Raw genomic sequence first — 15,993 nt, forward strand, 5'->3', positions numbered from 1 at the left:
GTACATATCTATCTATCTCTCCCCCTTTTTGTCTCCCTTACTCTTTCAAATTCTTGCTGTCCTAGCAAATAAAAAGTAGGAAATAAAAGAAAATAAAATGGAAAACATGGCTGCTGGGAGTGGTGGATTTGTAGTGCTAGCACCAAACTCCAGTGATAACACTGGAAGCAGTGTGTGTGTGTGTGTGTGTGTGTGAGTGTGTGTGTGTGTGTGAGTGTGTGTGTGTGTGTATTCATTAACATTAAAGAGGAAGAAAGAGAACCAGAATGTCACTCTGGTACATGTGATGCCAGAAATCAAACTCAGGACCTCATATATTTAAGTTCAGTGCTCTAGTACTGTGCCACCACCTAGGCAGCTCAAATGAAAATTTCAACATACTTCTTTCTGGGCAAAGGAGATAGTATAATGATTATGCAAAAAAGACTTTCATGGCTGAGACTCCAAAGTCCTAAGTTCAATAAACCAGAGTTGAATAGTGTTGCAGTAATAAGATAATAGTAATGACAATTATTATTATTATTAACGTATTTATATAGATAACTTATATGTGTAATAATATAAATAGCAGATATTATTGTAGTTATTATTTCTCTTTTGTAATGAACTTCTAGCCTGAGGAGATAATAACACAGCATAGTGTTTAATTCCTAGTGGGATCAATATCCAGAGCTGAGTGGTGCCCTGGTGGATAATGATAATACTAAGGAATCTCCTTATCTAAGGTCACTGTTTTCTACTGTTTATCTTTTTACATGTTATGCATTTTACTGGAAAATTGAGAATAATGATAGGGGTTTTGAAAGTTAGAAACATTTTACAAATGGAAAAAATATAGTATGACTTGGATGATATAAGATATATTATAATGCACTATCAACATTTATGTAGACAATGTGTGGCTAAAATGCTTACATTTTCTTCTTTATTTTTATTTCATTTATTTGATTAGACAGAAAGAAATGGAGAGGGAGTGGAGAAGCCAAAGAGAGAGAGAGAGAGAGTATGTGTGGGAGAAAGAGGAAGACACACACACACACACACACACACACACACACACACAGCACTGCTTCACCACTTGTGAAGTATCCTCACTGCAAGTGGGGACCAGGGGCCTTTACCTTGGTCCTTGAGCATGGTAATGTGAACACTCTACAAATAGTTTCATGCTTTATGAAATCAGCATGAAGTAAACTAGTAAAGGAGGCAAGGAGTATATACATCTAGCTATTGTGCTGTGTCAGAAATAAGAAAGGGTTTCCCTTATGTAAGGAAATTTTAATCAGGAGATAGCAACAAACCAACCCCTAAAATCTTCTTGATTTGATTCTTTCCATACTATACCATTCTCCATTCGACATCACAACTTAAACCATCAGATTTTTAAACAGAACTCATAGTCTTTGGTGGTGATGAGTTTTAGGGACCTAACATGAATGTGACTTAGGTCCTTGATGCAGCAATTTCTTCATTCAACACAATTAGTGGAAAAGGCACTTTTCTTCCTTGGAACCAATAACTAACAAGTCTAGAAAGGTCTCTTGGAAGTATTTATCTCTGTTCAATAAAACACTAAAGATAAAGTACTTAGTGTTACTTTTCAAGTCATTAGTGAAATGAAGTATTTCTTACCAGCTTTCTCTCTCTCCCTTTCTCCCTTATACACACACACACACACACACACACAATCTTTTTCATTCTTCTCACCACTTCCTCTCCAGACATCCCATTTTTTCTTTTCTATAGAATTAAAAAATAATAAAGTAAATATTTAAAAAAATTAAAGTGTTTTTGACCACTTCTCCCAGCTTTGCTCTCTTCCCTAGAATGGGAAAGGACTACAAAAAGCTGTGTGTGTGTGTGTGTGTGTGTGTGTGTGTGTGTGTGTGTGCGCGCGCGCGCAGGCGCCTGCAAGGGCCTAATAAAGGGATGTGGCATCTTTTCTGCAACAGCTTGACAAACAACACAGGCTACTGAGTGAGTTTCAAATCTATTCCCTAACAGCTGGCAACAGCCCATCACCCCATGAGTTGCAATCTCTTCCACCTGGAAGAATCTCCTTACTTTAGGAGACCTCCAAGCACTTGAAGAGGTATCTCAAAGGTGGTTTCTGTCCAGGCTTGAATGGATCTCCTCACCACCATCTCCTACCCCTAATGCAACAATCCCTGTTAACTCCTCCTTTCTTCATCTCAGGTCTCAAAAATGGCTACGGGGGCGGGGTGGACAATGGCCCACCCAGTAGAGCTCCATATTAAAATGCTCAAGAACCTACTTGCATGACCTGGGTCCTACCTGCAAGGGAGGGTGGTGGAGGTGCTTCACTAGCTGTGGAGCAGTTCTTCAGGTATCTCTATCGCCCCCCACCCCCAGTCTCAATTTCTCTGTCCCCACGCTAAAATAAATAAAAGGAAAAAAAAATCGGGTACAAAGGGGTCTTCCAACATCCTAGGAGAGAGGAACTGTAAGGGTTAGGCACAAATCCCAGAGGGAGGGAGGGGCCCTGGAAGGAAGTGGAGGTTTAGCAATGCTAATTGGAGACCCACTGAGGGAAGGGCGGCTGCGCAGCTCAGAGGGACCTCCACTGAGTTCAGGTCTGAAAGGACTTGCTCAACCTGGAGATGCCACCTCGCCAACATTAGATTAACCGTGGGAGCGCTATGGTGCGGGGACCAAAGGGTGCAGAGCGGTATACAGAGCTCTCTCCATGCACATTAGAGAGAGCTCAGCGAGAAAAGGAGGAGGCGAGGAAAGGCAGGTTCCGCCTCCCCCTGGCCGGCGCGCACACACGCGCCCACCGCGGCTCGGCTCGGCTGGGCTCGGCTCGGCTCGGGCTGGCTGAGCGCGGGCGAGTGTGAGCGCGAGTGTGCGCACGCCGCCACGGAGCCTCTGCCTTCGCCTCGCACCCTGCTCAGGGCATCTGGAGAGCCTGGAAACGTGAACAGGCTTAAAGTATGGCATGTTGCAAAGATGGTTTCTGCCAGGAAGGTACCAACGATCGTCAAGTCCTGCGGAGTCAGTCTCGTCCTCCTGCACTTCTTGAGCCAGGCGACTTGGTGAGTTCCCTGGGGGAACGAGGGGAGAGGGGCGGTGTAAGGGGGAACGAGATGGTCAGCTCCCAGCCCCCTCTTACTGGCGTCCGCCTCTCCCCAGGGCAAAGGAGACCCTTTGCCTCCTCTGGAGGCCAGGAGCAGAAGCCCAGGTTCTCTAACAGCGTAGACACAGCTGGGAGGGTACAGGGTGCTGGAAGAGAGGGGAGGATTCAGGTGCGCTTTTTGTGACCATTTCTCTCTTCCACCATCCCTTCCTCCTCCCTTTTTGCCTTGGGGCAAGCGACTCTTTAAAACCTGTTTCCACCTGTTTTCTGATGAATTCTTAAAACAATCCTTTCTAAACTCCCCCCTCCCTTTCTTTCCGTTTGCAGTTTAAATGAATCCCCAGAACAGGGCGAAAAGGAGGAGAAATTGTGCCCAGAAAATTTTACCCGCATCTTGGACAGTTTACTCGATGGATATGACAACAGGCTGCGTCCTGGATTTGGGGGTATGAGAGATGATTTCAAACGCTCAAGTGTGTCCTGTCTGTGCCTCTCGGTCTGCCTGTCTGTCTGTCAGTGGCATTATCATTAGGTATGCCTCACGTGCAAAACAGAAGAATCTCAACCCCTTTCTTCTCCTCCCTTGTCAGAGACCTCTGTGACAAGAAGCCCGCCCCCACCAGTACTTTACCATGTCCCTGCCCCCTCAGGAGCTCAGCCTCTCCCCCACGCTAATTACCTCCAGGGACCTGACTGCTGGATGGGGGAGGTTGGAGGGAAAGAATCAAAAACTGGGAACTTTTGAGGCTCATGTGCACCTCTGTACTGAGCCCTGAGTTTAGTGTTCCCCAAGCTGGCCACTTTGCAAGGAGCAGGTTGCTGTTGTGGCAGTTGATCTCAAGTCCCCTGACCTCCTACTTGGTGTCCATCCCTCTGCCAAAACCTTGACGGGCAGTGTTCTACCTAGGGCAGGAATCTGGGACGCGGAGCTCTCTGCTGTGCTAGAGAACTTGTTCCTTTCCTTTTCTCTTCTACAGTGGGATTTTTTTTGTTTGTTTGTTTTTAATTTGGAGAGGTGATATCATCTTCCCGCCTAAGAGTTGTGAGTCGGTGTGGTGTTTCAGCTTTCCTTTTTTTTTTTTTTTTTAAAAATCTATTTAAATATTTATATTTGTTTTAAATGAGAGCTAGCTAGCTACCTAGATGCCAGAGCAATGCTCAGCTGTTGTTTATGGTGGTGCTGGGGTATTGAACCTGGGATCTCAGAACTTCAGGCAGGAAAGCCTTTTGCATAACCACTATGTGGTCTCCCCAGGCCCAGCTTTACTTCTCCCTTTAATATGTGTAGAAGGCTTATTAGAGCTACATTCAGTAGCAGTATTGTTGGTTGTTCAAATTCACATTTCCTTTGCTGATAAAGTGAGTATCTACGTGGCAAATTTTTAAAATATTTTGTTTTAATAAAAGAGAGACAGAAATGCCAGATGACTGCTTAGCTGTTTATGGTGGCTGTGAGGCCCTCAGAGCCTTAGGCATGAATTTTTTTTTTTTTGCATAACCACTATGTGGTCTTCCCAGCACTGGAAATACGTTTCTTTTCTTCCTTCCTTTCTTTCTTTATTGGAGGGGATTAATGGCTGATAATCCACATTAGAATACAGTAGTTTGTACATATGTAACATTTCTCATTTAAAATATTTTATTATCGGGGAGTCGGGCTGTAGCGCAGCGGGTTAAGCGCAGGTGGCGCAAAGCACAAGGACCGGCATAAGGATCCCGGTTCGAACCCTGGCTCCCCACCTGCAGGGGAATCGCTTCACAGGCGGTGAAGCAGGTCTGCAGGTGTCTATCTTTCTCTCCCCCTCTCTGTCTTCCCCTCCTCTCTCCGTTTCTCTCTGTCCTATCCAACAACGACAACAACAATAATAACTACAACAATAAAACAACAAGGGCAACAAAAGGGAGTAAATAAATAAAATAAAATATTTTTAAAATTTTTATTATCTTTATTTATTGGATAGACACAGCCAGAAATCAAGGGGGGGGGGAGATAGAGAGGGAGAGAGACACTGGCAGCACAGCTTTACCACTCACAAAGTTTTCTCTCTGCAGGTGGGGACTGGGGGCTTGAACCAGGGTCCCTGTACGTTGTAACATGTGCACTCAACCAGGTACATTACCACCCCACCCCTATTTCTCGATTTTCCACATAACAATCTAAACCCCCCACCTCCACCTAGATCCTTCTCTGCCTTCATGTTGCAGGACCTGAACTCTCCCCATCCTGGAGTCTTTTACTTGGGTGCAATACAGCAGGAGATATGTTTCTTAACATTACATACCCTATGAGTCTAGCTGAGAAGATAACTGACTTTATGAGGTTCTCACCAGAAGTGCTGCCCCCCACCTCCCTACACCCCTTCTCAGACTGCCAAGTTCTTGTTATTTTTCTATAGTGAGCTAGTAACCAGTTAGGAAATGAATTAAATAAGAGGTAGCCTTCATCTTGAAGATTATTGTCTAAAACTAGTTGCAACAGTGATGACCATCAATATTGGATTTACTTATTTAATTTTTCACATAAACTAGGCATTTAGGTAATAAACTATCAACACTTTGAAAGAACACTATTACTGTCCCCCCCCTTTTTTTTTTTTTACAAATGAAAGGATTGAGATTTGTGAAGTTAGATTAACTAATCCAAGTTCACATTGATCAAGGAACAGATGCTAAGACAGGTCAGAAGATGTATTTAAAAGATAAGCCCATGCAAATCTGAGATATCAGATATTATGCAATGACTATCATATAGCATTAAAACCAGAGAGAAATGTAAGCTTCCTACTGATGGTGAATCTATGATGAAATGATAGGAGAATGTAGAAAGTAAAAGAAGGAGATCAGGGAATTCTTGCAAAAGTAAACAGCATTAAATATACTTTAGAAGGAGTAGGAATCATTTTAGAAAGAATCTTGGCAATAAAAAAAGATTGGGTAGAGTAGAGCTGGATACTTATTTGGAATCTATTTAGACTTGCTCTTCTATTAACAAATGAAGACACCAAGGATTAGAAAGGCAGACTTACTTAATGCAATGATGCTTGTCATATTAACTATAGGCTAGGATCAGTCAGGGCCACTTTTTTTCTGGACTTTTATTGAGTGTCTGTGGGCAACCCGTGATGGTATTAATGAAGTCTTTGTTAGCAATGATAAAGATGGGCAAAAAGCAAGGAAGATTCTCCTGACTCTTTACACAGTGTCTCTCCAGTAGTATTTTGCTCAGCACAGCATTTGTTTTTATGCAAATCTGAAAAGAGACTTCCTTACACAAGTGAATCATTTGTCAATGTATGATCTTTCACAAGTGACTGGGAAATTATCACTTTAGAACAAAAATAATTTTGTGGAGAATGTTTTAGACGATGTAATACCATTTATGACTATATAATATCAGTTAAAAAGGATGTTTTCCTATGAAGGTTTTGTTTTTTATTTTTTTTATTTTTTTAATATTTATTTTCCCTTTTGTTGACCTTGTTTTTTATTGTTGTTGTAGTTATTATTGTTGTTGATGTCGTTGTTGTTGGATAGGACGGAGAGAAATGGAGAGAGGAGGGGAAGACAGAGAGAGAGGGGGAGAGAAAGATAGACACCTGCAGACCTGCTTCACCTCTTGTGAAGCGACTCCCCTGCAGGTGGGGAGCCTAGGACTCAAACCAGGCTCCTTATGCAGGTCCTTGTACTTCATGCCACGTGCACTAAGCCACTGCCCTATGAAGGTTTTGGACTTCATGTGTGACAAAACAAAGAAAAATATCAGATCACATGTAGCTTATTTATTTTCCATGACTATGCCTTCAGTCCTCTGGGCTGACTTTTTTCAGATAGAAAGAGAGAGATAGAGAAATAGAGGCAAAGAGAGAAAGGGCAATGAGGCTTCCTAATATATGGTGGGGGCCAGGGTAGAACCTACCTTGTGAGTAGCAGAGCAGGCACACTATCCAAGAAAGCTATCTTGGCACCTTCAAATCACAGCTTGTTAAAACATTAATTATAGAATTGATGTACTTGAACATATACTGAAAAATGATGATAGAAGCTTTAAAGTTTCACTGTCAAATGTTGAAAATCAAAACAGTATCCGCCCAATTGACTAAAATGCAAGTTATAACTCAAAAATATCTATTGTAGATTAATCCATTTTCCAAACTGTCCACTTTCCCCTAACCTAAGTACAAAACATGCATGAAAAGGAGTAAACTCAATCTGAGTCAGCCATCATGGGACATTGGTTAGCTCAAATACTGCCATCATGTCTCCAGGGTATAATTGGTCTCACCAATTAGTCATCTTGTCACTGAGTGATCTGCATTGCTTACCTGGCTATACATTTATACTAATATGGGAAGGGCCAAATCACCTTACTGCTAGTAGTAGCAGTTGATTAATCACTAAACATTTTACTATTTAGCACATTTGGGGCTCTACTCATAAATATCTGTGATAAAATCTGATTCATTTTATAGAAGTGGGTCACTCTGTGTAAATGCTTACTATTCCAAATGTAACAGAGGATAGTAATTCTCACCTTCAGAAAATGGGTAATCTATTTACAGGCTGTTGCAAATGAGCATCACTGAAGTAATACGAACTCATTGCTAGCACAGACTCTTAGGTGCCACAAGTTTGATCCTTTCTCTGACATGTTACACTTTGTGGAAAGTTTGGCATTTTAAAAATAAAATGAAAACCATTCAGTTTTTGACCAGTATGCTATAAATACAGATTTACTTCCTGGTTTCTTTAATCCTGCTTCTGCTCTTTGTGGAGCATTTACTTTCTATCTGTTTATACAACTTAGCTGTGTTCCATTTTAAAATAAAGCTAAAAGCAAAGATTTGAATTAAATTTGGATGGTTTGTGATTGCTCAGTAGGCCAGGCAGAGGTTGAAATAGATTTGGAAGCTAAATTACATATTTTTAACTCAGCAGCTCAGCTTGCAATGGGGAAATAAAAGGAACTGAAATGGTTCTCTTCCTTTCATCCCTCCAGGATCTTCTCTCCCTTGTCTCTCATATTCTCCCATTGGAGAAGAAAAAGGGAAAAGGTGAGAAGAGGAAAAAGGCATGGTGAGAGAAGCTAGATTGGGACATCTGAAGGATATAGTTATTTCAGCCTCTGTCATATCAGTGTGCTATTATCCTGAAGTACCATGCACCTGCTTAAAAGTAGCTCACAAGTGAACCCTTCCTTAAAGGAGGTATAAAAATCATTCCACTGTGCTTTCATCCACTTTTAATACTGTTTTAAACCTTCTTTGAAAATACATAGTTTTAATGTAGTTAACTACCAAGAGAAGGATTAGGAAGACAGTCATACCCATTTCCATTTATTGAAGGGTTACATAATCTTTTATACTTCTCTCAGTCTTTAAAGTCACATGGCCTGGAATAACAAATACTTTAAATATAGATGCCTACATTAGATCATCCATAATCATTCTGAAATAGAGCCAGAACACTAGAGCCAGCTAATACTGTTCGTCAACATAATACGTTATTGGAGTCCTCCACAGTTTCAAAAACATTTTTACATGAAATATATACAAAGCTTTCAAGAGACAAAGAAATAAGCAAGGGTCGGTGTCATTTCCTCCTTAGAAAGGAGGCTAAGAAGATTCACTTGAATTGACCCTGAACCCTTGTAGTTGACAAGGCCAGAGTTCACATCGCAATCTGGTTTATCATTTCATCCACTTCTAAGGCTTGCTTATTTCATTCTTATCAGGAACCACATTTTCATTAGTATACCTTCTTGCTACTAAGTAAATAAGTAATTAAAATAAGCAAAATTACATTTCCCCTAAAGGAGTAAAAGGAGAACTTTTAGTTTAAAGCTTCAGCAACATTTAAATGGAAACACAAACTTGGAGTGTTGTACACACAGGTAAATTTGGAATGATTCTCCCACTCAAATATTGATAAAAAAAATGCCCTTGCAGTGCTTTCAAATGATCTATACTCTTCTTAAAAATTAAATATTGTAAAATGTGCTAGTTTTGTGAATTGAATATAAATAGATAATGTATTTTAAATATATGGATGAAGAAGGACACCTCATTTCTATAGGGTAAAAAATAAAACATTTTATTTTCTTTTGATTTGTCACTCATTCATTGACTGTACCAGTAGATATTGAGATTACATGTCAGGAAGTATGCTAGGTTGTAGATATAATTCTGGATCAAGCAAAGTCCCTCATGAACTTTAGAGCTAAGCAGTATAGAGAGATATGTGACAGAATCACAAATAACAAACTAAAGAGAATATCGTGGCACTATATAATGGATATGGTAAAATAAGGAATAAACTGGGTAAGAAGTCTACTTCAGACTCGACCCAGAGCTGAAGAAGTCTTATAGCTCATCTCCTGCCTGAGGAGTAAACCCTCTTCTTCTATGAGAGTAACTTTGTTTACTAACACTACAATAAAAGTCTTTGCTTCAAACAAAAATTTAAAAAGTCTTATGTGCTGAAATCTAAAATATGAAGAAGTAGGTTCAAATGTTCCTTGGTGGAAAAAAAAGTGAAGATTGTAAAATAGATACTATATTAGTGTGGTTTAAACAATGAAGGGGCTGAAGACTTTGTGTAGCCAGAAAGCCAGAGAGAAAATCTCACAGGTTTATGTTGGAAAAGTAATCTGAATCCAGATCATGGAAGATCTTTTAAGATCATGTAAAAGAGGATTATATTATTCTTTCCGTGAAAATGTAAACTTTTCAATTTTTTTAGTAGAGGTAATCCTGTAATATGATTTAAATTGTAAAGTGATCTCTGGTTGCATAAAGAAAGGTTTAGATGAGATCAGGCAGTAGTGGAATCAAGCAGACCAAAGGAAAAGCTCTTTTTCACTCTCTCCATTAAACCGAAAATGATGAAGTAATTTGCTAGATGTTGTAGAGAAGATATGAGTGGATAGAAGTGAAATACTTTTGGAAATCTAATTCAGTAAAGAATTTGTGATGAGTGTCATGAGTCATAAAGGAAAGAGAAATTAAAAAAATGACTTTTGGCTTTTATTTTGAAAACACAATCAGTGGATTGCAGTATTTAATTAGGGAAGTCAAGAGGAGTTGCTATAAGTGTAGGGTGAAATCAAAAGTTCATGTTTGGTTCTATACATAGTGTCCTAGTAGTAATACCTGCACATATGTCAGGGTTTTGTGTGATGATTTTGTGTACAAGAGATTCATCAGTATATACTAATAAATAAGTAAATCTGGAGACAAATACAGAAAGAGCAGTTAAAGAAAATAAAAGATCCCAGGATCAAGCTTCAAGGATTGGTAACAAGTGAGGAAAGGTAGAATATATAAAATCGCCAAAGGAGAATGAAAAGGGAGAAGACGTTATTTAGGTGGGCACTAGGAAACTGTAAGTGTATAGAAACCAAGATATATATAATGTCTTAAGAAGGTGAAGTACAACACCTTTCAAATTCTTCTAAGATATTAAGTGAAGAACTGGTTCCATGGAGATATTTCACATATGATCATATACTATGGGGTAGGCCCCTGTTCTAGGATGTCACTGGGCGCATATTAATGAACAAAAGAGATATAATTCCTTCTCTGATCTTCTTCTAGCGTTTGCCCTTCTTCCGTAGCCAGTCAACAGCGTCAGGTTGAAAGCTGTCGGGCTGCTTATTGCTGGCTTTGAAAGTGACTGGGATCCATGTGGATTCAGTCGGCTAGGAAGGATCCTCAGTTTCCCCAATGAATGGGTACTCACGGGATGCACCACGAGAAGGTCGATCCAATGCATCCCAATGCATCCCTGCTCTGATAAACTGAAGCTCTTGTGAAAGGCAGAAATAAGCAAGATTAGTATGCCAGATCCACAGCTGTTCCAAAGTGATACTTAAGTAGGGGAAGGTGTTATAGTTTTAGCCAGTGAAGTTAGAGAAGAATTCAGTCAGAAGATGATATTTGAACAATGGTCCTAAGTAGGCATGACCACAAGCCACATTTAAGCAGAGTTTTCTGCTTAGATGAGGCTCTAACACACAAATGTGCACACACTAAGCATGGACCTGGTTGTCGCAGCAATGAAGCTTAACGGGGTTGAGGAGTAAGCAGGGATCAGTGTGATACAAAGATTAGGTTTTTTAAAGCTTTGTAAACTGGTTTTTACTCTGATTCATATCAGAAGTGATTGAAGGGATGCCAGACTGAACAGGCTAATTTCAAAGGCTTACCATGTTTGCTTTGTTGAGAACAAGTAGTTACGGTCAAAGGTAAATGCCGCAGTGTTAGCAATAAATCAGGTAAGGTTTGATGGATATTTTGATCAAGTTCATGATAGAGAAGTTCATATATGTTTAAGAATTGATTGGACACTGGCAGTATTTCAAAGTTCTAATTCACTGAATACAGCTATGTGGGATGTGAGAAAAGAAAGGTGTCAAATCTGACTCCATAGTTTCTGACATGAATGTTTAGAAAAATGAACTTCTCAGGATGTGGCAGAAGCAATTTGAGGAGGATAGATATATAATTTTTAAAAGATTTTTAAATATTTATTTATTCTCCTTTTTGTTGCCCTTGTTTTTTTATTGTTGTAGTTATTATTGTTGTTGTTATTGATGTCATCGTTGTTGGAGAGGACAGAGAGAAATGGAAGAGAGGAGGGGAAGATGGGGAGAGAAAGTTAGACACCTGTAGACCTGCTTCACCGCTTGTGAAATGACTCCCCTACAGGTGGGGAGCTGGGGGTTCGAACTGATATCCTTTTGCTTGGAGCCCATGCGCTTAACCCGCTATATGTTACTGCCCAACTCCCAGATATACAATTTGTATGCATACTGGGGTGATATAGATGGGCAAGAAATATTGAACTTTGAGGAGGTCTACAATATCATAAGAAGGAGAAGAAGAGAGAATGGATAACGAATTTCTATCCTAGTATCCTAGTAAGACTGAGAACTAAATGTGGCCTTTCAGGTCTGAGGTAAACCTCAAAGAACGTGTACTGGAATTTTTTTTTTTTTTTTTTTTACTTTCAGCCACTAAGAGCACTGCTCAGCATTGACTTATGGTGGTTTTACGAGTTGAAACAGTGACCTTAGATGGAGCCTCAGAAATGATTTTTTTTTTGCATAACCTTTATGGGAGAGATAGCATAATAGTTATGCAAAAATGCTTTCATGTCTCAGGATCCAAAGTCCCAGGTTCAATTCCCCACACCACCACAAGCCAGAGCTGAGCAGTGCTCTGGTATCTCTCTTCAGCATTAAGATAAAATAAATTATATTTAAAGAGAATATAATTTAAAAAATTAAAAAGGATATTCTAAAGAAGAGGAAGGACTTATCATTATATCTAATGTTATAGATTGAAGTGGTAGATTTAGTGTAATTTTACAGTGATTTTTGACAAGAGTTCTTTTAGTAGTAAGATAAGTACAAGTATAATTGGATGGGTCCAAGAAAGAGGGGGAGAGGTCTTTTAAATTATTGCACTCATTTCTTTTGGATAAATTTCTAGAAGGGGAATAGTGGGCCATATGGTGGTTCTATTGCATATTTTGGAGGGGCTTCCATATACTTTTCCATACTATCTGCACCCTTAGGCATGTTGCAGAAATATTTACAATAGCCAAGATATTAAGAAAACAACCTGAGTCCCTTTTAGCAGAGCAATGAATTGAATAAAGAAATCGTAATGGCACACCTATATACATAAACAGTGCTCATCATGAAAAGCAAATGAAGCCTTGCCAATTCCAACAATATGAATGGAACTTGAGAACATTATGCTAGGTAAAGTAAATCACAAAGTTAAAGACAAAAGCCATTTGATCTCCCTAATGTGTGGAATATGAAAAAAATAAAACAGCTCATAGATACAGAGAAAAGATGACAGCCAACGACAGGACAAAGAATGAATGAAGGACTTTCTGGGTACTTGTACAGGGCTAGTGGATGGAAGAAATAGAATCAAAATAACTTTTTATTAGGCAAATAATGATTTCCAAGACAGTTGTTAAATGAGTATAATTTCTCATCCTTCTACGATAAGTGTCTGCACACCAGTCTCTCCAAATTAAGTCCTCTAGCATCATTGTGCATGTGAAATTGTGTAACAACTGACAAGTTAGTTCGCCTGCTATGATGTCTAACCCAATTTGGTGTGGGGAAAGGGACCACTGTCTGGGAAGTCCAGGCCGTTATTTCTATGAGAGTCTGAGAGGGTTGACTCTGAGTTCACCCCTCTTTCCTTGGGGAATGTGGTAGGCAGGTCCTTGCCTGACCTCATAAATTTATGATGGATGATCCATTTCAGACTGGGAACTTTCCTGTACATGTCACCCCACCCATTTTGAACAAAGGCCATGAATTACTGTGTATGGCTAACTTGAAACCCACTGCAAATATCCTGGCTTTGCTCAAACTGCTCCTTCCCCTCTTTCCTCAGGTGCTTATAATTTACCCTTGGAGGAAAATACCTGCCTATGCATTGTGAGCTCATGACCAGACCTTATATGGCAAATTTCCATTTGTGATCAAATACTTTATAGGTCAAGATGTAACTGCATTGTGTATGGGTTAATGATTACAGCAACCTTCTTTCTGAACATTGGGTATATCTATCTGCTTGTATCCCTTAATAAACGAGTTGTCCTAAGAGGCTTCTCCGGAGCTGATTTGCCCTATGTTCCCTTCCTTTCTCTCCACCCATGTCACCCTTATCACCAGGGACCCCCCTTAGGACTCTCAGGGGCCACTCCCTGTCTCCACTGCCAATGGCCAGGGAGGCTGAGAGCCCCAGGACAAACTGCAGGTTGGAACCAACTCTATTCCCTGGGGGGATGGGGGGGTTGTTTCAGTACTGTGATTTCTTTTTCCTTGCTGCATCCTGCCCCCCCCTCCGTGTGTGTGTGTGTGTGTGTGTGTGTGTGTGTGTGTGTGTGTGTGTGTGTGTGTGTGTGTGTGTCTTTCTCTGAAAAAAGTCAACCCGGAACTGTAAAGCCTTAGTGAGGAGAAACAAAATAAATATATTTTCAAATAGGAAATATTTCAGGTTGTGGAATTTATGCTGGAGAGGAGGAAACATAATATTGATGAAAATCTGATATGATAAACAATGAAGTGAATGAAAAAGAAGAATTTGAGGCAGTGTATAGATTTTATTAGACACTTAAATACAAAAGAGAAAAGAGAGATTGCCTTTTACTTATTTTTAAGATTAGAAATATCATGACGTGTGTGCACTACCGGGCACATTATAGTAAGCAAGAATTCCATATTAAAGGGAAGCAAGGGATAGCTAAAAGAAGGGAGAACAACAGACTAGAATCCAGAGCAAAAAATTACTTTCTTATGTTCTTGGCTTGACAGAAGAAAATAAACTAGAGCTATCACACATCTACACTTTTGTTTTTAACTGAAAGAATAGGCAAAATAGACTTGATGGTCCCTGAAATCAGGACTATAAAATCTTAGTATAAGCTATTGCTATCTTGGTAGGCATGCTGATGAAACTTCCAGGCTTATATTTTCAATTACATGATGAAAAACATCAATTTGCATTTGTTTTTCACTAAACACATAGCTGTGTTATCCCCTAGGCGTTTTTATGTTGATTTTGCAAAGCCTGTGGTGAAAACAATTGGAAATTAGGTTAATAATTCTTGGTTCATGCATAACCTTCATTTTAGCCACCATTCTATCTATTATCACTTTTGTTATAATAAATATACCAGTTAACTCATGAAATGGCATAACCATGACAGGTTTACATACTACTTTGTAGTCTCTCATCCTATCTTCCCATCTTCTCCACCCAAAGTAATTTACATTCTGAGTTCCTTTAAAAGAATTTCATAGTTTTTCAGTAGAGATTATTTTAACTTTATTTTTCATTAATTTAAAATTTTTGTGAACACTATATATAACAGATGCTCATTTGCCGAATTATGTATTGCTGAGAAGAATTCGCATGGCTGAACTGATCACCTCATTGATATTGATCATTCATTTTGACTGCTGTATGACATTCCTCCTGCACTGAAACAAGCTTACTCTGATGTTCCCTTGGCAGTAAGCATTTTGCTTGTTTCCAAGAGTTTGCTGCTGTGAATACTCTGGCTCAAATTTCCTGCTTCAAATGTGCAAGAATTTCTTTTGCATACATATCCAAGACTGGCTTTTCTGGAACTTAGTGTAAGTGAGAGTTCAGCTGGATGAGATAATGCCAAACTGTTTTCTGGTGGTTTTATAAATTCAAACTCCCATCTACAATGAATATTTGATTTAGGATCCACAAATTCTTCAACACTTAACATAAACATATTCAATAGTTATAGATATTCAGCCAAATGCTTGAAATGGTATGTTTTGGTAAAATTATGTGGGTTTTTCGGTTTTTTCTTTTTATTATTTACATATTTTATTTATTTTAATGAGAGATACAAAGAGAAAGATACAGAGAGACAAGAGTTACTTCTCAGCTCTGGCTTATGGTAGTGCTAAGGACTGAACCTGGGATAATAGATGAGCAGAGGCATGAAAGCCATTTACATACACATTATGCTGTTTCTCTAATACAAGTCTTCCTTCTTATTCTCTTCTAACTGAACTTTTTTTTAATATTATTATTGGGACATTTATTCATTATTAGGGTTTTACATTTGACAGTAAGTACAATATTTTGTACATGCATAACACTTGACAGTTTTGCATATAAAAATACAACCCCCATTAGGTCCTCTATCATCCATTTTGGACCTGTATTCTCCCCCATACCCACCCCAGAGTCTTTTACTTTGGAGCAATACTCCAATTCCAGTTCAGGTTCTACTGTGTTTTCTCTTCTCTTCTTTTTTTTCAACTGCTGTCTGAGACTGAGATCATCCCATATTCATCCTTCCCTTTCTGACTTATTTCACTT

At 39.3% G+C, this 15,993-nt stretch overlaps 1 protein-coding gene across 1 annotated transcript in view; it reads left to right on the forward strand.

Moving 5' to 3' along the window:
- Nucleotides 1-2,853: 2,853 nt before the first annotated feature.
- The window catches only part of GABRA4 (gamma-aminobutyric acid type A receptor subunit alpha4), an 83,333-nt gene continuing 70,193 nt past the window's right edge, over nucleotides 2,854-15,993 (forward strand). The window contains exons 1-2 of the mRNA XM_007539678.3: nucleotides 2,854-3,056; nucleotides 3,425-3,543. Coding sequence (XP_007539740.1) covers nucleotides 2,971-3,056; nucleotides 3,425-3,543 — 205 coding nt within the window. The 5' untranslated portion in view covers nucleotides 2,854-2,970. The remainder of the gene's footprint in view (nucleotides 3,057-3,424; nucleotides 3,544-15,993) is intronic.

The sequence above is a fragment of the Erinaceus europaeus genome, chromosome 3 (genome assembly GCF_950295315.1).
Source record: "Erinaceus europaeus chromosome 3, mEriEur2.1, whole genome shotgun sequence".
Lineage (NCBI taxonomy): Eukaryota > Metazoa > Chordata > Mammalia > Eulipotyphla > Erinaceidae > Erinaceus > Erinaceus europaeus.